This window comes from Nyctereutes procyonoides, unplaced genomic scaffold (assembly GCF_905146905.1).
Source record: "Nyctereutes procyonoides isolate TBG_1078 unplaced genomic scaffold, NYPRO_anot_genome, whole genome shotgun sequence".
Lineage (NCBI taxonomy): Eukaryota > Metazoa > Chordata > Mammalia > Carnivora > Canidae > Nyctereutes > Nyctereutes procyonoides.
Genome location: NW_026575035.1, coordinates 24,766,155 through 24,790,420, shown reverse-complemented (window position 1 = coordinate 24,790,420; position 24,266 = coordinate 24,766,155). Strand labels below are relative to the sequence as shown.

Below are 24,266 nucleotides of genomic sequence, written 5' to 3'. Positions count from 1 at the left end.
ATCCCAGGACCCCGGGATCACGACCTAAACCAAAGGCAGATGCTCAACCACTGAGCCACCCAGGCGCCCTGATACAGATTTTCTTAAAATTATTATGTGGTACCCCTTGCCTAAACAGTGTCTTTAGTTTCTGTCCATTGAGACAATAACTATTAAGTCTCCATTATATATATATATACAACTGTATAGTATCTACATCTATACATGCAGGGAGAGAGAGACAGAGACCCTGTAGGAAAGAGCATTTATCAAAACATGTCAAACATAGTCTAACAGCTATTAAACCTGCAATTCTGGCCCATTAATAGATAACTTATGGAACAACAGATTCAAATATATCTTCATATAAACAATAACAGTATTTCAAATTGGGGAAAAGGATAAATTGTTCATGCAACAGTACTATGACAAATGGCTATCTACAGCATGCAGAAAGATTAATTCTACTGAAATGTGATCAGTTTTTACCCTTTAGGTTACTTCTGATGACCAGAAGGAACAGTGTTGATTCTTGGATTCTTGATATCTCACAATGAGCACACTGCCAGTTTTGACAAGAATAGAAATTGGTACAATTTATATAAAGAGATTTAATCTGGCAATATGTATCAAAATTTAAATTGTATATATTAAAATGTACAAACCACCACCCTACCTCTGAAAATACTGGAAGCAAATAAACAGACAAATGTAAAAAGGTATATACCCAATGAATTTTTATTTTTAACAATGAAAAATCAGAAAGCTATCAAATTACGGTACAGCTATATATTATTTAGACATTTAAAATGGTAGCTCTTTACATACTGATTAGTGATGCATTTGTTTAGTAGGAAAAGCAAGTTATAGTATATATCATGTGATTCTGTTTGTGGATTTTATTGTTATTTTATTAACTAATGGTGAAGGAGTACATGTACACAAAAGCATTAAAGAAGTCTGGACTGCAGCAATTTTTTCTAGCTATTTCTCCTGAGGCAAAGAAAACAAAAGCACAAGTAAGGAGACAACACAAAACTACAAGACAACCAATTGCATGGAAAATATTTGCAAATGACATATCTGATAAAGGATTAATATCCCAACTATATAAAGAACTTATAAAACCCAACACAAAGAAAACAAAATAAAAAACAAGAAGACATGAACAAAAATTTCTCCAAAGAAGATATTCAAATGGCCAACAGACACATGAAAAGATGTTCATCATCACTTATCAGAGAAATGAAAATCAAAATTGCAATGAGATAATACCTCCCACCTGTCAGGGTGGCAAAAATGAAAAGCAGAAGAAACAAGTGTTGACAAGGATGTGGAGAAAAATGAACACTCCTGCAAATTGGTGCAGGCACTATGGAAAACAGCATGGAGGTTCCTCAAAAACTTAAAAACAGAACTACCCTATGATTCAGCAATTACACCACTGGGTATTTACTGCCAAAATATAAAAACACTAATTCAAAGGGATGGATGCACTCCTATGTTTACAGCAGCATTATTTACAATAGAGAATTATGGAAGCAGTCCAAGTGTCCATCAACTGATGAAAGGATAAAGATATGATGTATCACATACACATTCCCCACAAGAAAGAATATTATTCAGTCATGAAGAATGAAATCTTGCCATTTGCAATGACATGGACAGAGCTGGAGAGTATAACGCTAAGTGATATTAAGTCAGAGAAAAACACCATAGGATTTCACTGATCTGCAGAATTTAAGAAACAAATGAAATAAGAGGTGGAAAAAAGAGATGAAAACCAAAAACAAACTTTTTAACTATATAGAACTGATGGTTAACAGAGGGGAGGAAGTTGGGGGGATAGGTTAAACAGGTGATGGGGATTAATTAATTAGTACCTTTATGATGATGAGCATTAGATGATATACAGAATCACTGAGTCACTATATTGTACACCTGAAACTAGTAACACCGTGTTAACTACCTGGAAGTAAAATAAAAACCTAAAAAAAAAAAAATTCTGTAACAAGTTTTAGCATCAATTTTGTTACAACGGCTATTTCTGGATGCAGGACTTTCACTTTCCCTGGTCTCCTTAAAAATCACATTTACAGGGACGCCTGGGTGGCTCAGAGTTTGAGCATCTGTCTCTGGCTCAGGGCATGATCCCAGCACCCTGGGATCGAGTCCCACATCAGGCTCCCTGTGAGAAGCCTGCTTCTCCCTCTGCCTATGCCTCTTTCTCTGTGTCTCTCATGAATAAATAAATAAAATCTTTTTAAAAAAATCACATTTATAATCAGAGATAAAACTTATTTCCATTTTGAAAAAGAAAAAAAGACAACACTTTTTATGCAACACCAAGAAATAAAGAAGCTGAATATGTTGCCCTTGAAGAGCCAGTCCAACTAAAAGAACAAGACAATGACCCCCAACTACTATTCCCATTCTAGCCCCCAATCTGCCATCCCAGTGTAGGTTTGCCTTCCCATTCAACTATCTTCCCTACATGGTCACTCATATTTAGTTCTCCAACTGTTACCTTTACATATATGTAAGAGGGAAAACAGAACTGTGAAAAGAAAATGAGATTTGGAATCAGAAGAGCTGTATGTAAGTCCTATTCCCACTAACAACTGTGTGACTCAGACTAACCTGATCAAACTTAAATTATTATTATTTTATTGTTTGGTAAGATTTTTTAAGTAAGCTCTACACCTAACATGGGGCTCGAATTCACAGCACCAGGAGTCCACAGACAGAGCCAGCCAAGCACCCTTAAACTTGTTATTTTCATTACAAAAAGAAACTCCCAATCTCACAGGGTTGATGTGAAAATGCAATGAACCTACAGATAAACTGAGGAGTTATGCAAACTGATAATGCAATACAAAAGTCAGTTACTGTTGGTTAACTAACCCAGGTCTCTGCCCCCAGGCACAGGACTAGCACTCAGCTGATGCTAAATATCCTCCGTTAGCAATCATGCTTCTGATACCACAAACTTGACAAATCCACATTTCAATTCAGTGCTTTTCCTTTGAAACTATTCCCTAACTTCTTTTGTTAAAAAAGCTATCATTCTCCCGTTGTTCACAACTTCAGTTATTTCCATCTAAAAGCCTATCCATTTTTCCTTGAGAATCCAAACTCTTCTTGCTGCCTTTAAGGCTCCATCTTGCTCCAAGTCTTCCTAAGCAGTTACAACCAGTTACACCAGTTATTAACTACTGTCTCCAGGCTGCATCCCTCAAGAACCTTCCCTAGATCCTCACAGTTGCCTACAGCAAGACACAAATCAATGGCCTACCACCCTCTGTAGCTTGTTCCTTTGTAGCTCTCTCCGGTGACCTCAAGGATAGTACCTCACAGTTTCACTGAATTTCATTATGTCTTCTCCTTTAAGAATGTGAATTTGCCAACTCTGGCTTAAAGCTACATAAATATTAAAATAAAAGTACAGGCTTTGAAGCAAGATTTACCTCTGTGTGAATCCCATCTCTCCCAATGAGGCTCAAATAACCTTTGCACTTCAGTTGACCACCCATAAACTGAAATGATACCTTTTACGGAATGTATTTCAGACTCCTTTCCAGCGCAAGGACTATAATAAAAGCTCTAAAAATGGTGGTGATTATAACTTTAACTCTGACATTCATGGACTTCATAATTAAGCCCTAGTTTACCTTTCTAGAAATATTTCCAACTACTCTTCTACATGAAACTTATATTCTCTCACTTTATATTGCCCTGCTGGAAACAATTCCCCCAATTTCTGCTAATCTGATTTTTACTCGTCCAAGTACAGTGCAAAAACATGGTTCATTAGCACTACTGGGAAGTTTTCCCTAACCGTGGATGGCCCACAAGCACTCTTTTCCCTCTGAATTTACAGAGCTCTTACTAGCTACATAAGGTAGTAGGAATTATCAGAGGAAAAAAAAAAATCTCACATCATAAAAAGACATTTGCCCTGCTTGGATACTCTTGGGATACATTCAGCTATAAGTGAGGGGGCGAGTGGCGATATAAAAGCATCTCTTATATATATATATATAATATATATATATATATATATATATATATATAAAACACTATCCAATTTATCACCTGGAGATTTACAATTTCCTCTTTGAGAGGCTGCCACCATAATGATTAGATCAGCTATTCCAGTTTACTGTCAACTATTTAAAATTTTAAATTAGCTTCCTTATGGGGAAAACAAAGGGAAAGACTTCAATTTCTGAAGTCCCAAACTGAATACATTTAAGTCATTACTCACTCTCAATTTGTTAAACATCCAACATTAGCCAGAAACTGTGCTAGGTGTTGGAATTACAATTTCCCACAAGCTGCTTTCAAGTCTAGTAGAATTCACAAAATCTGGACAAACTAGATACGTTGGACCAAAAGTTTCATGGAGAAAGAACAAGACTTAGGAATAATTTTGTCTGATTTGTAATTCTGCAAATTGCAGAATTTGATTCCATGGAGGGGTCACTGAGTGCTGCACCAATGAAAATAATGTTCACCACATACGGAAAATCTTAGGTTACCCAGGGGACTGAAAATGGGACTTCGAACCCTCCATATCAGATTATTTCTATCTGATCCTACCTTTTTCTCTGCCAAGGGGGGGGGGGGGGGAAGAGTAAGTCAGCCATTTTCCTCACATTCTCCCAAAGAGAACCTTTTCCATAGAAGTTCAGAGCCTCCTAAACAAAGCTATAACTAGACAAGCAACTTCATATACAGATAGCACCAAAAGAATAGAGACAACAGGAATACTTTTAATAGTATGGCTTCTGGGCTTTTTTTTCCCCTATTCATACAAAAAAAATGTATGTGTATATACAAACAGTTTGGTTTTATAAAAATGAGATGAACATCACGCATATGCTATACAGCTTGTTTGAATTGAATAATAAAATGTGGGAATATTTCCATCAATACATATAAATGTATTTCACATTTGCTGTCCTGCCATTCATAAAAATTATGTAAAATTCATGGCTTGCAGATAATTTGAATTTGGAATATTAGTAAATCTAAAAAACAGAAGTCCCAATACAGAGTATCACTAGATGTCATTTTGAATTAGCCTCACTCATAAAAAACTTAATTCACTTTGTAATTATTATTGTATTTAAACATGTTTTTTAATATGCTATGTCATTTCATAACTTCTGCTTAACAGAAATCCAAAAAGAAAGTTAAAATGAAATTCAGTCAAAAAAAAAAAAAAAAGAAATTCAGTCAAATTTACTAGATAACAGTTCTTCCTCTAAATTATGCCACGTATGGAAGCCACATCCATTTTTTCTGTTTTCTTGTCAGCAATTAAAATAAAAACATCCAGGACTGTGCACAGTATAATTTTTAAGGGATGGCAATACCAAGTGGTGACATTCCCTTTAAAAGTGAATTCAGGTTTTCTAAATTCTTTAATATAGACATGATTATGTCTATAGCAAAAGTGTTACATTTCTCCGCTTCATTTTATGATAGTTTGAAAATGAAATCAAAATTATATATAGCAAATATTGAATTAGCTTTGTTCTATTAAACAAAGACTATCTGTAAACACCATAGCAACATAAAAAAAAATGATGTGCACATCTGGAATTTGCATACAATGGCTAAAACAACCATGGATATGTTAACAGTACGGTACTAATCTGACTAATATTTTAACAGATATTCTGGATAGCTGCTGATCAACTACATGTAGAATATGAGGGAAAAAATAATGTGTATAGTCCCAAACCAGTAACAAAGAAATGGAAAAGGGATTGCAATTATTTTCATCCCTTATCATAATTACAAGCCAATAGAATATTAGAATTCAAAAGAGCAAAATCTTGGAGGTGGGAAAGAGGGTGGGGTGTCATTTCATAATACTGAGGGTACTCACTAAACAGCTATGAAAGAAGAAACAAATCAATGAAAGAAAGGGTGCATGACAGCACTCATATAAGGAAAAAGTAATTTAAAAGGACCTCAACTTTACTGAGGGATGGAAAGAAATGCCATCCTCTCAGGGACCATGCCACAGAGGTCTTCTTACAGGCAATTAGGTTTATTAGGCCCACAATAATAAACAAATCAGAAATGTGATAATTAAAATTTACATACTTTTATGTACAACAGTAAGTACAACATCAACCTAGCACTCTACAATCTGCTTCTCTAGCATTTTATCTATTCCAGTCTCTCAAAGCAGCCAACATTCGCAATTTATCTTCTTTAAAATTCCCCATGGTTCAAAATTTCCTACAATCTTTTATTCAAAGGTCACATACAAAGTTCTTGTTCATCATTCATGTTGCAGGAGCTAAAACTGTGTTGCAGGGGTTTAACATTTCTTGAATGTAGTACAAGTTGCCTTCTAGCCTTTCATGCTAGAAAGCTTTCATGCTGCTGGGTTTTCTGGAACAAATCTCTGTGGCTTTAGCAACGGGATGGTTACAGTATGGTACTGTTTCCTTACTATTACCCCAGGCCCCTGAGTATCTGTAGAGTCTTCACTATTACCATTCTCAGAGTACCCTCCCGTTCATTGCTATTAGTCCACCTGCAGTACCCTTTCCATTTTTTCTTGTATATGCCAATTATCTCAGAGCCCTCCCATTTACTACTCCTGCTGCTAAGAATGTTTTTGCCCCAGATAGTCACACAGCTAGCTTTCTCACTTCTCCTGGGTCTTCATTCCAAAGTTACCAATGAGTGAGGACTTCTGAAGTTTCAATCCCCTAATCCTGATACTCATCTCCTCTCTTCTGCTTTTCCTCCACTTCCTAGCATGCATCTTTTACTCCATATTTTTCTCCAATGAGTATGGGGATTTGGCTTGTTTGCTGCCAAATTCCCAGCATTTATTGACCAGTACCTAGCACAGAGTAGGCACATGATAAATCCCAAGCCAACACGTGTTGAGGTGACTAGGACATCTTTTTAAGGAAAAGTGATGTGACTTATTCATGTCAGATCATGCCTCTAAAATATCCCCCTACACTCCATAAAACCCAAATCTCCTTTTAGTAACTTTCTTTCAAACTTGCAAATACCGCAAACTTGCAATAATGCTCCAACAGTGTAAGTCAATATTAACTGTATGAATGAATGTATATAGAGAGATACTGCCAGATTTTCACTTGAGTTTCTTGAGCCACTATTATCTATACTACAAATGAAAAGCTTAATAGGGATTAGAAAAGAGTGTTATGCAAAAAAAAAAAAGAACATTTTACTAGATATTCCTGTTTTATTTATTTTTTTAAAGATTTATTTATTTATTTATTCAGAGAGAGAAAGAGAGAGAGGCAGAGACACAGGCAGAGGGAGAAGCAGGCTCCATGCAGGGAGCCCAAAGTGGGACCCGATCCCAGGTCTCCAGGATCACACCCCAGGCTGCAGGTGGCGCTAAACTGCTGTGCCACCGGGGCTGCCCAATATTCCTGTTTTAAAAAACAAAAGCCACATGTATCTGCAAAGTAAAGCTTGTAGCAGGTACTCGAACATTTGATGAATGCATGAAGATTTAAAGACAGTCTCAAAATCAGAAGCCAAATAAAAGCTCTTCTCAGGCTAATACAATAAAAATTTAGGTTCAGAAGTGTGGCTTTTCAAAAACAAAGGCCTTGTGTCCTCTGCCCTTTTGGACCTTATGAATTTGATTTGCTAAAAGTCAATCTGCCACGCATTCTGAACTTGTATTTGTTAGCAAGAGCCAGAAAACTTTGAGACATGAGTACTGCTTCACCCTGTCATCCAACATCAAAAGAACTAGGTCAATAATTAACCCTAGATTTGACTGACATGAAAAGATTCAAAATCAACTAAATAAAATTACTTTTAAAAAGTAGTCTGGGGGGGAATCCCTGGGTGGCTCAGCGGTTTGGCGCCTGCCTTTTGGTCCAGGGCGCGATCCTGGAGTCCCTGCATTGAGTCCCACACCAGGCTCCCTGCATGGAGCCTGCTTCTCCCTCCTCCTGTGTCCCTGCCTCTCTCTCTCTCTCTCTCTCTCTCTCTCTCTCTCTATGTCTATCTATAATCAAACAAACAAATCTTAAAAAAAAAAAAAATTTGTCTGTGCAGCCCGGGTGGCTTAGCGGTTTAGTGTTGCCTTCAGCCCAGGGCCTGATCCTGGAGTCCTGGGATCGAGTCCCACATCGGGCTCCCGGTGCATGGAGCCTGCTTCTCCCTCTGCCTGTGTCTCTGCCTCTCTCTCTCTCACGAATAAATCAAATCTTAAAAAAAAAAAAATAAAAATAAAAATAAAAAAATAAAAAGTAGTCTGAGTTCACATTTAATTTTCATCAACAGATAATTATCAACAAACACCAACACAAAACATTTCTTTTATAAAACTCTATTTAGGCTTGAAACACAACGTGAACACTAAAATAAAAATGACAAATGTCACTGAGAAAATGTGTTCCCTCAGGCCACATTCTGTCCTTCTGTTAGAAAAGCAAAAAATACCTTCTCACCCCTAGCTTATAAACCAAATAACCTCCAAAATAAAATCCCCATGGTGCTCGGAATGGGAGAGACCTCTTTGTATCAAACACAGAAACATAATAATGTGATTCTTGATTAAACATAGATTTGCCTATTTAAAAGTCGTCTCCTCCTAAGTTCCTAACTCCCCAATTCTTTGGATAAATCATGCAAGCGGCATCAACACAAAAACCTAGAAAACTACTACAATGGAGCGACAGGCACAATTTCACAGGGCCCAAGTCACTGCTCCATGCACATACAGTAAACTGGAAGCAAACACTGTTACCTCGCTTAAATTCTTGCAGTAATGAATGACTCTATCAACAGAGAGCGTATTAGTCCTCCTTGGCAATCCTGGCACACACCACTTCGTGTGTGCTATGACCACACTTTAAAGAGTCACGATGGAAAGAAAAGACGAGATTACGAAACCATAACAATAAACATAGTACCTCCACCAGGCGGTGGAAGAAACTATCCCCCTCAAAAGCTGCCATTTCTCCCCTTCTTCTGCTTCTCCTAAGGAGTTGTGAGATCCGCAAACACACCCCATCCCAAATCTGATCGGCGGGGCTGGCGGAGGCTGAGTCATCGCTAGGAGTAACTTTACACCCATCGCACTCCGGGGTCGGGACAAAGGCATCTCTCCGGTCCCCCCGCCGCGCGCTTCGCTCGGCCTCGGCCCAATTCCACTCTCCGGTTTCTCACGTCCGAGACGGCCTGGAGGCTACGCCTGGCCACAGTGACGACGAGAGAGGAGGCAGCCTCCCTTGCCCTCCGCCGCTCCGAAAGCCGAATCGCGGCCGGCCCGGGGCGCCGACAGGGAGGGACCCCGGGGCCGCAGCCAGGGGAGCCCTCCGTAGGCCCGCCCCGGGCGAGCCAGCCCCACCCCGCCCGCAGCCCCGGGGGCTTCGGCTCCAGCCGCGCGTCTGCTCAGGGGCCGTCGTGCCGGGGCGGCACCTGCGGCGACCGGATGCGCACACACCTGCGCGCGGGCGGCGCTCGGCGGGCGGGTCCCGGCGGGGCCCCCGGGCCTCGGTGCCCGAACCCGCCGAGCGGCCGCGGAGCCAGATGGGGGAAGGGGACACGGGCGGCGACGGCACTCACCTGGCAGCGCCGCCTCCTCTGCCGGTGGCAGCAGCAGAGCCGGCAGCCCCTGGCACCATCTTCCGCCGCCGCCTTCTCCTCGGCGGCGGCTACCAACCGCCCATCGGGCACCGCCAACCGACACGACCGCCGGCGTCCCGGGTGCCGGTCACGGCCCCAGACTCCCGGCGGGAGGGAGGGGTCGGGCAGAGGGGGTAAGCTGTCAGGCCCCTCGGCTCTGGGTCGGGGGCCGGGAGTCAGGGGGCCGCGGCCGGTCAGAGCCGAGGGGCCGGAGCGACGCGGGAACCCGAAGGCAGCGCCGAGGGCTCGGCAGGGCCGCGGACACCGCCGCGGAGGGGTTTGTTATTGTCGACTCCGGCCCTTCCTCCGCGGAGCATGCCGGGAAACGGTGGGCGGGGGGAGGGGCGCCCGGGCGACCCGGGCGGTGCTGGGAGGCGCGCGCAGGTCCGGAAGTCGGCGGGCAGCCGGGAAGGGGGCGGCTCCGCCCGCAGTCGCCGTGGGCCGGCCTGTGGCTCGGCTGTCCTCTGGTGACCCAGGGAGCCCGCGGGGCGGCCTGCGGCGGGGCGAGCGTCGTCCGGGCGCACGCTGCCCCAAGGTGATTTTGACCTTCCTTGCTACAGCGAGTTGGCCTGCGCTGGGCCGACCCCGCCGAATTTGGGACCAGCCCCAGGTTAAACAGCTTGCGTCTGCCCGCCTGTCGCGCAGGAGCCGGGCACGCCGAGGTTCCGAGCTCTCGTCTCCGGGCCGCCTCCCGGGCCAGGGTCTATGCCCGGCCAGGCCAGGCCAGGCCAGCCCGCCACGGCACCGCCACCGCCACGCCCCGACCCCGACCCCGACCCCCGCCGCTGGACCTGCGAGCAGCCCATAGGTGGCTCGGCTAACTGCGAGCGTGGGGCGGCACACTTTGTCTCAGACCAGGTAAGGCAGAGACCGGAGAGCTAAGGTTGTGTCGATTGGAACGAAGGTGTCAGCGGCAAGGCCTCCTGTTTTCAGCCCTGGAAATACTGAGTTTGTTCTCAGTAGGTTAGCACGAGGACTCTAAGGGACAGAAGGCAATTTCGGGGGAATCCCGAATTTGTGAAGACGGTAAGTCCCAAGCAGTGACTTGAGGCCACGAGGCTTTGAGTATTAAAACGTGGTGAGCAGAAGTTAGATGTAGAATGATTACGTAATGCTCTTCAAGTTCCTGGTGTGTCCAGACTTAGAGGTGCTACCGCTGTCAAAGGGCTCTTGTCGGGTTTGCATAAAAATGAGTATTATCACCGTCTTCAAAGGCACCAGAACAGAATAAATTCTATTAGGTAGCGAAGTTTGCAATGTTTTATTTGTCAGCGGTGGAAACTGACTTAAGACATTGGACGACTGGTAAGCAACGAGGGATTTTCAGTTTCCTTACACACTTATCCGGCATCTGGGTTACGTTTGAGAAGGGCTTATTTTTACCACTTTGTTTTTAATTGTACATTCCTTCATATCCCAAAGAGAATCTTGTATTTGGCAAATCATTTCACTTTAGTGTTTGTTGTTGTTGTTGTTTTAGGCTGGAGTTTTATACACCCAGAAAGAAGAGAAAATTAAGAGACTAAATTGCTCTTATGCCTAGTAGGGAGGTACGAACTGACAAGGCTGAAGTAGGCTGCTGATTTTCTTAGTCACAGCATAGGAACCAGCACACAGAAAATAGGTGGGGAGGAGAGATATTGCCAGAAAATTGGTAAGCAAAACACACTGCCAGGCCTGTAAAGAATATACGGGTGTTTAAACTTCTTAGTTATCACTGACATTCATCATTACAAATACAATACAGCTTAGAATGTGAAAACATCACTGACTTATGCAAGTGGTAATCTATTAAAAAATAAAATGTTTTAAATGACCTTTGTCTCTCTGACCTCTTTCTTTGGAAAAAGAAATTCGGTCCTCAAATCTTAGTCGTAAGTTGGAAGTAATGACCAAAAGTAATTGGTTCATACCTTAAAGATTTACATCTCCAGAGTATAAAGGTTAAGAGTTTATATACATTCAATGTTGTTTCTTAGTGGTAAGTATAAATGTGTTAACCTTAGCTTTGTTTTATATATGCAGGTATCTGGAGTAAATACTATTACAAGTTACTGATACTGGGCAGCCCCGGTGGCGCCGCGGTTTAGCGCCGCCGCCTGCATCCCAGGGCGTGATCCTGGAGACCCCGGATCGAGTCCCACCTCAGGCTCCCTGTATGGTGCCTGCTTCTCTCTCTCTCTCTCTCTCTCTCTCTCTCTCTGTCTCTGTCTCTATGAATAAATAAATAAATAAAATCTTTAAAAAAAAAGTTACTGATACTGCTTACGGTCTACAGTAATAAGTTTCAACAAGTTACATTTTCTTTTTTAGGGAAGATATTGAAAACCCTCTACACTCTCCCTTCCTTAGTAAATTAAAGCAGCAAAAATCCTTCATGCAACATTACTCTACCAAGCTTCTTGATAGGAACTCCACAATCTACAGCCTCATGTCCACCTACTGTTCTTTTCTCACTGAAATTGTAAACAAGTTAATAAGGACCTCCAAATTATTGTGTCAAATGGACAGTGCTGACATTTTATTTGCACTTTTTAAAGTACTTGTTATAATCTTTTAACTCCCCTTTTGCATTGGCTCCCTCTTCACTCTTAAATCTGTCCTTTCATTTGATTCTCTTCCAAATTCTCAAGTAATTGTAATATGACATAAATGATGCAAATATTCTCTATGGGAGAAGAGATGAGAGACTTAATCTTGTCCTCAATTACATGATTAGTTTTTTTACATGATTAGTTTTTAATTTTAATAAACATTTATGTCTTTTAATAGATTTATAGTGGGGGCAAAAGAGACTGGTTCTCTTTAGGAGTATGTAGGGATTGCACAGTCTACAGAGAAACACTGTAATATCTCAAATCAGATCTTTAAAATCTTATTTTTCCTTCAGGTCTCCATTTCAGTGTCACTTTCTCAGAGAGTCCTTCCCTAACATTGCCAGTAGTTCCTTTAGAATATTATGTTACAACTTTTACTATTTGTCTGACATGTTGAAATGTGAGTCCTTTTTTAATAGAGGAACCGTTTCCCCAATATGTGGGGTAAAGTGTTGTACGTACAAACATTTGTTGAAAAATGCTTTATACTTTTATTCAGGCCTTCAACTTATGCTTGGACTCGCCTCAACTAGTCTTTATTGTTTACTCCATCCAACCCATTATGTAGCAACCAATCTCTCCTGATATTTCTCCTGGCACTTTTGCCTTTTACACTTACGAGTTTCCTCATCCAGGATTGTTCATCCCATTTTGCTCATTTTTTCAAAGTCATTTTTAAAAACAGCTTGGACATCAGCCAACTTCTAACTTCTGGGCAATATAGTGATCCACATATCCTACTACCTCTGCTTCATACTACACAACTATAAATTTTAGTTTCTCTAAGTCTATGAAACTCAAGTTTAGAAACTATGATTTTTTTTTTTTATTTTTAAGTTCCTAGAACTTTCTAGAGGGCTTGGCACATAGCAATTAATAAAATACTTATATTGAAGGTTGACTAAGAAATTATTAGGGGAAATTCCTGTTCTCAAATATCTAAAGGTTTGTATAAGGGATCATTCAAGAATCACTGTAGTAACAAATTTAAATAACATTAATTCCTTATCCAGAATACATCACGATATTGGGGAGATCACAGTTTACAGTGTAATTTTGTTAACTCTGCCTGATTTGGGATTTTATTATGCATGCATTAGGTATTTCTCAACATAGTGTCACTACCCTCATTTTCTTTTAGTTTATATTCAGCCAGCCAGCAACTGCAATTAACATAATTTGACTTTTTTCAAAGAATGAATCAGTTAATCATTTTTAAAGATTAACTCCTTTTGAAAAGTTTTGGATTTTGTTTTTAAGATCATAGCCAATGATGCATAAAACATGCTCATGCACCACTTAGAGACTTCTGGCACTATGATTATTAAGTTAATGTTTTTAGTATTGTTTATAGACGTTAAAGCTGCCTTACTCAATTGGTCTGTTGGTACTCACATATTATTCATGATAATGATGATAGTAAACTTATGGCTATTTATCTTCAAAGCTAGTGATGAGCTTGATGAGCTAGTGAGCAACACTGTTTCCAATGCCACGGCACATACAGTACTTCCAGCATGCTTAATTTCCCAACAGATTTAAAGCAATAGATTGAGACAAAATATTTTTAGTCATTTTTCACATTAAGTTTGTTTCTCATTACCTTGAAGAGCTTTTTAATAAAATGTACAAAGACACAGCCAGACTGTCTTAAAGCAGAAGCTCATCAGTTCATGCAGATATAGATTAGACTGAAACATCCAAGTGGTAGTTGGACTAAGGGTGGTGCCTTTCAAAGGTCTTTTATTGTGACTCACATTACAAAATACATTTTAACATTGTGACCTGGTGCATACATTGAAGCTTCTATCAATGAAACCCTATTTTATGAAAAGAGTTCTTGGAATGCACCATGATATTTTCTAGTCTATCTTTGTTCCAATGCTAGTCTTGACCCACTAAATTGATTTTACAAACTTCCAGTGACTTGAAACTTCTTGGAATCGGTGACATAGGCCCCAAACCTTGAAATTCTTTGCTTCTGATTTTTCCATCAGTTCTTCCTATTTAGACTACACCCCTCCATAGTGAAGTTTGTGATTACGTTCATTAAAAAAAAAAAAAAATCATAACTGAAGCCAGTGCAACACTAGTAAGTGTATCTTAGATGACAAACATGGGCTTTACATTTATAAACCTATTTGTCTTGATAGTACTATCCAGGTTCAATTAATTTTCTCTATATTCACAGATGGGGAATTGAGAAGTTAGATTACTAATTCCTTCTAGGTAATGTTCTTCAGTTAGTAACTGTTATGGCTAACATGAGCCCAGCCAATTCAACAGGCAATATCTTTAAACACTATACTATGCTGTCCCTTAGTTTGGTGGTTTCCTGAAGGAGGGAAAAACTGAAAAATTTTAAGTCTAGCAGTAGGCTTCTGAATCTCAGCACTAATAGGATTTGGGGCCAGATAATTTGTTATAAGGGGCCGCCTTCTACGTTTCAGGATGCTTAACATTTCTAACCTCTACCCACTAGATTCCAGTGGCTTCCTCAGTGATGACAGCCCAAAATGTCTCTGGACACGTTGTGATGTTCCCAAAGGGCCAGTCACGCCCTTCACAGAACCACAGGCTAAAAGCATGGTGCACCCATATAATGAAATGAATTGCAGCCTTTAAAATTGTATTTTAGAAAACTAATGACAAAGGGAAATATTCTAAATTAAAATATAGAACTACTGTCCTATTTTTAAGTTGCACTATTTTTTTCATATGTTGACATCTCTGAAATTTCTGTGCATTTAACAATGGATAGGGCCCTACAATCTTGTTAACCAATTGCCTCCATTACCTGTTTATTCAAGATACCAAAAACACTAGCTTAGAAAAAAAATCCTAAGAACAATGGTGGAGCTTTCTTTTGAACACAAGGTATCAAAAGTTTGAGGAGAGGGATGGGAAAGATGATGAATCAGACATGTTGGACAGCATAATGAAAGGCAGTCCGAAGCATGCTTTGTCTAAAGAATTGCAAAGCCAGTACAGGAGAGTAGCACCATGACTTGCTCCGTTATGGATTCACAGGAAATACCTGTTGCCAATGCTTTCACTGGTGAAAAGGATGAATCGTATGGAAAAACCAATGTATTTTATTTACTTATATTACTTGTATAATATTTACTTATATTTTCCTTTTTATGTATGTACAAGAGCAATGATAAACATTCAAATGAAGTCTAACGAAGCTTTTTAAATAAGTAAAAGTAGGTGATATTTCCTTTCTGTGTGTACATATTTCTGCATTTTCCAAACCTCAAGATCCTTAAAAATGTATCCTTACTCTTGGGACTTAAAGTGATTCTACATTGTTTTACACAAAATTCAAGATTTTTTTTAATTCAAAATTTTCTAATTTTGATATTACTTCCTCAGATCATCCTTTTGTTTCAGTTAACACTACCTGCTGTCCATGCATGCAAAAAAACTTTCCCCAGGAGGCATTCTTTCAGTGTGGTTTATTTATTTTTTAATTTGAATATAATTGACACAATGTTACATTAGTTGCAGGTGTACAACTTTGATTTGGCAAGTTTATAATATTATGCTATATTTACCACAAGTGTAGCTAGCATCTGTCCCATTACATTGCTGTTCAATGTGGTTTATTAAAAGGAACATCGAACTGGTCATCTGGAAACCTCACATCCAATCCCTGCCTCACTCTTCTGTGCTCTATTTCCCTAGTGGTCAGCTCCTTTTACTCTGTCAAACTGTCAAACTGTTCTTAAATCCCTAACCCATCCCCCTTTGCAATTCTTTCATTCTGGGTAAATAATCTCACCTCCTACATCACTGAGGAAATAGAAGCTATGAGAAAAAAACTTGTTCACCCTTCTGCCTTAAAGTCTGCAAACCCATCTGCACCTACTTAGCCTCCTCTCCAGTCACTGTTCTGTCCCTTCTATGGAAGATAGTCGTAGGCTTTTAACTCCATCCTGTCATCTCATTGTGTCATTCTGTGGGACTACTTGGTACATGGAAAATTTAGTTCATGTGAAACAACTTGCAGAATTTAAAGAATATCTTTAACACTGGATTTGTCCTTAGTAGTTACCCTAAAGTATCTTTTGATGTACCAACTTTACTAAAATTTACTTCAGTTACTAGACAATTATCTACATAAAATGCCATATTGATCTGTTAACAAGATCAGTGTTAAAAAACTCTTAGGAAGATACAAAAACTGTTGAAAAGTGCTTTTCTTTTCCCCTTTGTAATAGTTATTTTATTTTTTATTTTTTTTAAACAGATTTTTTTTTAATTTTTATTTATTTATGATAGTCACACACAGAGAGAGAGAGAGAGGCAGAGACACAGGCAGAGGGAGAAGCAGGCTCCATGCACCGGGAGCCCGATGTGGGATTCGATCCCGGGTCTCCAGGATCGCGCCCTGGGCCAAAGGCAGGCGCCAAACCACTGCGCCACCCAGGGATCCCCTGTAATAGTTATTTTAACTTCTAATTATTGACTGCCTTGATCATATGAAATCTCTTTTTCTTTGCAAGTTTTTACTTAAATTCCAGCTAGTATACAGTGTAATATTAGTTTCAAGTATGGAATTCATATGAAATTTCAAAAAAAATTTTCACTGTCTCTTGTGGCCATTACTTCTACTAGTTTCATGATGCTTCCCAAAACTAATTTTATCAAAAAAAATTCTCCACTCCAAGTATCAAACACACTGTACAGTGACAAGGCCCGGGACTCCCTTTTTAAATAAACTTTAGAGGGAATTCTAGTGCAGACTTAGCCTTGGGAAACAAAAGACGAAATCTATAAAGATCCTTTTAATCCTACTAAGTCTTCCTTCTTTAAATCCATAGGTGGCAGGCACTCTCAGTGAAATCGTCAAAAAAATCTTAATCTTGAGTACTCAGCACTTTCTGTATCTTTGTACTATGATCAAGGGATTACTTTGAGTTAGTCATTTTCAAATGTGTTTTAATATTTTTTGGAATTGCGTACATTGTTTCTACACAACTAAATCATAAAGTTGTCTGCATTTAGGAGTTGGAAAACCTGAGATCTCATTTGGATCTAGAAAATCACTCAATAATATGTATAATTTCGATTTGCTCCTTGTATAATGGTGTTTTGCAATACCTGTTTTAGCTTTCTCATTATTCTACAGGTTAGAATGAAAATTGCAAATAAAATATACTTTGGACATTTTGTATGGTCCCAAAATAATAACAATGGCTACTCATGTTTTGAAAAATGTAACTCTATTAGTTCTTAAAATTAATAAAATGTATGTATTTAGTACAAACATCTAGTTACATTTAAAACAAAGAATTATTTAATTTTATATTTTTCTTATATTCACATTATAGATTTTTTGCCTCCTTTACTTCTCCCCTTCATTCCTTTATACTCTTGAAATTCTAGAAACTGATCAAAGAGATGGTTGTGTCAAATGCTCGTCTCTTTCTATATTTAAGGCTCCCAAGAACATTTTACATTCCTGTTTCAAGAAGGTTGGCTTTTGGGATCCCTGGGTGGCGCAGCGGTTTGGCGCCTGCCTTTGGCCCAGGGCACAATCCTCGAGACCCGGGATCGAATCCCACGTCGGGCTCCCGGTGCATGGAGCCTGCTTCTCCCTCTGCCTGTGTCTCTGCCTCTCTCTCTCTCTCTCTCTCTCTCTCTCTCTCTGTGTGTGTGACTATCATAAAAAAATATATATATATTAAAAAAAAAAAGAAGGTTGGCTTTTTGAAAATAGCCACCATCACTAAGAAATAAACTGAGAATCACGGGTTTCCTGAGAGGAAGTTCATCCAGTCTTTGAAAAGAAGTTAAAGTATATATATGTCTTCAACACAGTGGATAGTACAGATCAAAAGAAGCAAAAATCTATATTAAGTGATTAAAGAAATTATCCTTTCTCTTATTTCATGAAACTCAGTAGTATGGTTTCTATACAAAAACATTTTTATCACATTTCTGTGTATTGGCAATAAAAGATACGAAACATGTAAAGAAAATTACATAGCATCCATTTTAAAAGAATATAATAGGAATAAATCTAACCAAAGAAATCCAAGACTTGTACACTGAAAATTGCAAAATATTGCTGAAAGAAATTAAACATCCATCCCTGGTTTGTGAATCAAAACACTTACTGAGATGGCAGTACTTTCCAAATTGATACGCATTTCAACACAAGAAATACAATGCTACAAATTTAAAGTTAATTGATTTTCAAAAAGGGTACCAAGACCTTTCAACAGAGGAATAGCCTTCTCAAGAAATGGTGTTGAGACAATGGGATATTGACAGGGAAAAAAAAAAGTGGGGCTCATACCTTACATCATATACAAAAATTAATGATTGAAAACCTAAATGTAGTAGCTAAAACTATAAAACTTAGCAGAAAGCACAGGAGTAAATGTCTGTGACTTTGGATTTGGCAGTGGTTTCTTAAATTTGACGCCAAAAACAGCAACACACAATAGATAAAATTATCAAAATTAAAAAAACGTTTATGCTTCAGGGACGCCTGGATTGCTCAGTGGTTGAGCGTCTGCCTCCGGCTCAGGGCGTGGTTCCAGGGTCCTGGGGTCGAGTCGCGCATCAGGCTCCCTTTGATGAGCTTGCTTCACCCTCTGCCTACATCTTTGCCTCCCCGTGTCTCTCATGAATATATAAATAATCTTAAAAAAAACAAACAAACAAAAAAACTTTTATGCTTCAAAAGACATCATCCAGAAAAGAAAAAAATATATATCCAGTGTGAGAAAGTGTTTGTGAGTTACCTATCACCGTAGAACGAGTATTCAGAATATATAATGAGTTCTTACAACAAAAAAAGACAACCCATTTTTTAAAATGGGCTTAAGATTTGGATAGACATCTCTAAAGACATGAAGCCAATAAAAACATGGAAAGATGCTCAATCGTCGTCTCTATGGAAATGGAAATCTAAATCACAGTGAGCTACCACTCCAAGTCCCCAGGATGGTTAAAATCAAAGACTGATAATAACAAGGATGCGAGAAATTGGCACTCTATTACTAGTGGGATTGTAAAATGTTGCAGTCCCTTTGGAAACCAGATTGGCAGTCCCTCAGAAGAGTGAACAGTTACAACATAGCCCAGCAATTCTACTCCTAGAGAAATAAAAACATTTATTCACAGAAACTAGTTCATACATGTTCAAACTGCATTATTCTTAACAGCTGAAGAGAGGAAGCAATCCTAATGTCCATCAACTGATCAATAACCAAAATGTGGCATATCCATACAATAAAATTATATAATGCAAAAATGTCCATTCCTTAGAGTAAGCAGAATTACCACATGAACCCAGCATTTCCACTTCTAGATATATACCCAAGAGAACGAAAAACCTGTGTTCACAGAAAATTGTCACAAATGTTCATAGCAGCATTCTTAGTAGCCAAAAAACATAGAAGCATTCCAATATCAACTGATGAATGGATAAACAAGTGTGCCCTGTATATACAACTGAATATTATCTGGCAATATAAAGAAAAAAAGGGCTGAATCATGACAACAGAGATGAATCATGGAAATACGCTAAGTAAAGGAATCTCATCGGAAAAAGCCACATACTTTGACTCTGCTTGTATAAAATGTTCAGAATTGGCAAATAGAAAGTACATTTGTGGTTGTGGGGAGCTGGGGAAAGGGATAAATGGGATATAACTGCTGATGGGCATGACGTTTCTTTTGGGAATGTTGAAAATGTTCTGCAATTAGTGGTGATTACTTATGAATATCCAAAAAGCCACCACATTGTAAACTTTTGAAATGATCAATCTTTGGTATGTGAATTATAATTCAGTAAAACTGTTACTTAACATCTTAACGTTATATTTTTTAAAAATCTAATAAGTAGCATAGAGTGAAGAGCCCTGTAAATCGCCTGTTGCAAAGCTTTGGTTTTAAAAGTACTTTAAAAGTAGAAGTCTGATTTAACCCTCCCTTGAGGTGGCTGGCAGTCCTTTAGGAGAACCTAATGGAAATGTCATAGTTAACCATGGGTGCAGGCATAATAAGGTACTGCTTTGTCTACATAATTGCTTAACAAATAAACCATTAATCTTAATGCCAATGAAAAAATACTCCCCCAAAAAAACTTGTGTTAGTCCAAGTCAGGGTTTCTCAACCTCTTTGTCATTTGAAGCCAGATAATTCTTTGTTGTGGATGGCTGTGCTGTGCACCATGGCATGTGCAGCTGCATCCCTGGCCTCTATCCATTTGATTTCAATAGCACTGTCTTACCCACACTTGTAACAACTCAAAGTTGCTTCAGACATTGCCGAATGTCCCCAGAGGCAAAATCACCAAGACAGAACCACTGATGTAAATTCTTACTAAATGCGTGGTTTCTATTAAATTTTAATAACATATGTAAGCCTCAAAAAAAGTAATTTTTATTATCTTTTAATAAACATTGTATTCTATGGGGAATTCATGTCTCCAACCTCTGTGGTACAATATAAACCCTACCTTTAAGCAGTAGACTCAAAATATACAATGATAGCACCATGATTGTAAAGATACTTAAGCAGAAATGGAGTTATTTAAATTCTATCGTTCTGTGTGCAAATCATTCTCCAAACTTTTTTTTTAATTTTTTAAAAAGATTTTAGTTATTTATTCACGAGAGACACAAAGAGAGAGAGAGGCAGAAACACAGGCAGAGGGAGAAGCAGGCCCCATGCAGGGAGCCCGATGTGGGACTTGATCCCGGGACTCCAGGATCACGCCCTGGGCCGAAGGCAGGTGCTAAACCCCTCAGCTACCCAGGGATCCCCTCTCCAAACTTTTAAAACCCTTTTTTGAAACATTTATCTTTTTCCTTTTTCAAAAAAACTTTTTAATGAAAAGTATTACTCTATTTTTTGCTCTTTTGTATCATAATTATTATCAACTTTTTATTTAAAAAATTTTAATGACGTTTTTCAATGTCTACATTTCTACCTGGCTCATATTCATTTCATTTTATGATTAATAAAAATTCTCATTCAGAGGAAGAAGGTGTTAAATGTGCTAGATATACTACTAATTTTGGAGAAAGTAGAAGTAGCTAACAAAATTGAGAGAGCATGTGTGAAGTATCATGCTAGGTGCCTTATACCTTATTAACCTAACACAACAAACTGCCATTTACATATGTGGAAACAAGCTCAAATTTTACTTTTTCCTCAAATTCTATTTAAAATTCTAAATAGCATGAATAATTTGTATTGGCAATTTACTATCTCAGTCTTGGGCAGGTTATTGCTCTCTCAAAGCCAAATAATATAATGATATGCTACTTGTATAATAGAATTACTAACTTTAAAAATGTATATATTTCTGATAGACAACTTATTAGTTTCAGAGGTACAACATAATGATTTGATATCTGTGTGCATTGGGAAATGATCACAATGAGTCTAGTTAACATCTTGTCACCTTACATGGTCACACACACAGAAATCTTTTATTTTTTGGTGATGAGAACTTTTAACATTTATTCTTAGCCACTTTCAAATATGCAAAACATATTAACTGTAGTCACCAGGCTGTACTTTCCATCCTGATGGCTTCTCACTGGAAGTTTGTTCCTTTTGATCCCCTTCACCCATTTCCACCACCCACCACCTCTGGTAGTCATCAGCCTGTCCTCTGTAGCTATAAGCTTGTTTTTTTGTTTTTGCGTTTTGTGTTGTTTGTTTTTTAGATTCCACAAATAAGTAAGATCACATAGCTTATCTCTGACTTATTTCACTAGCATAATGCCATCAGGGCCCATCGATGTTGTTGCAAATGGCAAAATTTCATTTTAAAAAAATGGCTGAGTAATATTCCATTGTGTACATATAACTGCATTTTCTTTATCCGTTCATCCATTGGTGGACACTTAGATTGTTTCCATATCATGGCTATTGTAATATAATTAGTAAATTTTATTTTATTTTTATTTTTTTTTTAAATTTATGAAAGTCACACAGAGAGATGAGTGAGAGGCAGAGACACAGGATGAGGAAGAAGCAGGCTCCATGCACCGGGAGCCCGACGTGGGATTCGATCCCGGGTCTCCAGGATCGCGCCCTGGGCCAAAGGCAGGCGCTAAACCGCTGCGCCACCCAGGGATCCCCAATTAGTAAATTTTAAACTGTGTGCACTTTTATTAGCTCATAATTTAGTTAAGAATTCCTTTCTAGGAATTTGCGGCGAGTCATAAATTAGTAGTATTCTGTCTATTAGTACATACACATATTTTAAAAGGAATCTTTTAGACATTAGTACTTGCATCTCTGATAAATACCTAATCTGGTGTGCATTTAATTAACCCTTGTTGAGTGAATAAGGGATTAAGTTTGTGACTTGCCTGGTCAACATGAAGTCAACTCAAAGAAAAATTGTTCAAAAGTGTTTCTATCGCCAAAGCCTGCACAATTTTAATTTGAAAGGTAATAATAATTATTATAATAGGTACAATCATTATGATAAAGACCCAATCTAAAACTTAGGATGGGAAAGAAGCAGGACTGAAATCTTTTAGCTGAATTATATTCCTAGGGCAAAAAACTAAATATCGGGAGGAAATATGTGTGGCATTTTGCCTTGGGATCACAAATTTCTTAGCATGATCTCAGTAAAATTAAGCACATTAAGTGCTTCTTTGCCCCAGCCACAAAATGCAACGTATCCAAATATTAAATAACGTCCTATGCCAAAACTTGCCATCAGTGGTTAGTCAGCGTATATAAAGTTCTTACCTAGAAGCTGTCCTTGTCATGATATGAAAATTAACTAGGAAGTCAGAATATATGAACTTGAACTTGAGCTTTAAATAATTAGTTTGTTCTTTTAACATCAAAGCAATCTAGCCAGATTTATTCTTAACTCAGTAAATATAGACAGGGTGTGGTGACCCTTAGCCAGCTGGGTGTACCTCTGCAATTCAAAAGATGACTAACGAAGTACTGTTTACATTTAAAATTAGAAAAATTATCTTTGATGTGTATACTGTTTCCTTGACCAACTGGTGATTGAGGCTATTAATGCAAATTATGGAAACTGAAGAAGTCCAGAATTTAAATTTTTTTTAATTTATTTATTTATGATAGTCACACAGAGACAGAGACATAGGCAGAGGGAGAAGCAGGCTCCATGCACCTGGAGCCCGATGTGGGATTCGATCCCGGGTCTCCAGGACCGCGCCCTGAGCCAAAGGCAGGCGCCAAACCGCTGCGCCACCCAGGGATCCCAGAAGTCCAGAATTTAAAAGCTATAAAAGGCTATTCTTGTTGAACCCCTCCCATTTACCTCTAAGGTCTCAAAAAATCCACTGTGATTCATAGTGGGGATTATCATCTATAGTCCCTTCCAGTTCATACCAGCATGTTTAGCATGCTTCAGAATCAGTTTCTTATTATTCATGGATTCATTAGTTTATCCATTCACTTAAAAAACATTTATGAACCAGGCACTCTAACAAGGAAAAAGTGACATGGGACAAATTTAATTGCCCATCAGTGGATGTGTGGATAAGTAACTTGCAGTATATTCAATTTATACAACTGAGCCCTACCTAGTAGTTAAAATTGCATGAACCATGACTACATGTACCACTATGATGTCTCAAAAACATAATATTTAAGTAAAAAATAAAGACATTTGATAATATTGGAAAGGCTGTGAGAAGATGGGCACTTACTTCAGGGATATATAATATATTACTACCTCAAGTAAGGACAATTAGCAACCCATTATGATTAATATTACCATTAATGTTATGCTATAGACATAGAAAAAATAGGTGCATAACAGCATGCTACCATTTAAATTAAAAAAAAAGAATATATGTGTACTTGCTCAATGTGCATAGAACATCTCTGAAAGGATACAGAGGAAACAGGAAACACTAGATGCTTCCACGAAATAAAACTGGGTGTTTGGGCAGCTTTGTGGGAAAGAAATTTTTCACTGCATACTCCCTTGAATCATTTGAATTTTGAACCATATCTAATCATAAAATGAAAAGTTGATTGCATGTTTTTAAAGAT

General features: G+C 38.6%; 2 protein-coding genes across 3 annotated transcripts in view; one reads left to right on the top strand and one right to left on the bottom strand.

Annotated features, from left to right (window-relative positions):
- Positions 1-9,926, bottom strand: part of RB1CC1 (RB1 inducible coiled-coil 1) — a 98,461-nt gene extending 88,535 nt beyond the window's left edge. The window contains exon 1 of one of the 2 annotated variants that reach the window (XM_055318232.1): positions 9,577-9,926. The gene's annotated coding sequence lies outside the window, so the exon portion shown is untranslated. The remainder of the gene's footprint in view (positions 1-9,576) is intronic. The other variant, XM_055318231.1, reaches the window with a different exon arrangement.
- LOC129505257 (translation initiation factor IF-2-like) lies at positions 8,676-11,881 on the top strand. The gene is made up of 3 exons (XM_055318205.1): positions 8,676-8,773; positions 9,109-10,494; positions 11,662-11,881. The coding sequence occupies exons 1-2, from the start codon at positions 8,676-8,678 to the stop codon at positions 10,442-10,444; spliced, it is 1,434 nt and encodes a 477-aa protein (XP_055174180.1). The 3' UTR covers positions 10,445-10,494; positions 11,662-11,881.
- Positions 11,882-24,266: the final 12,385 nt, after the last annotated feature.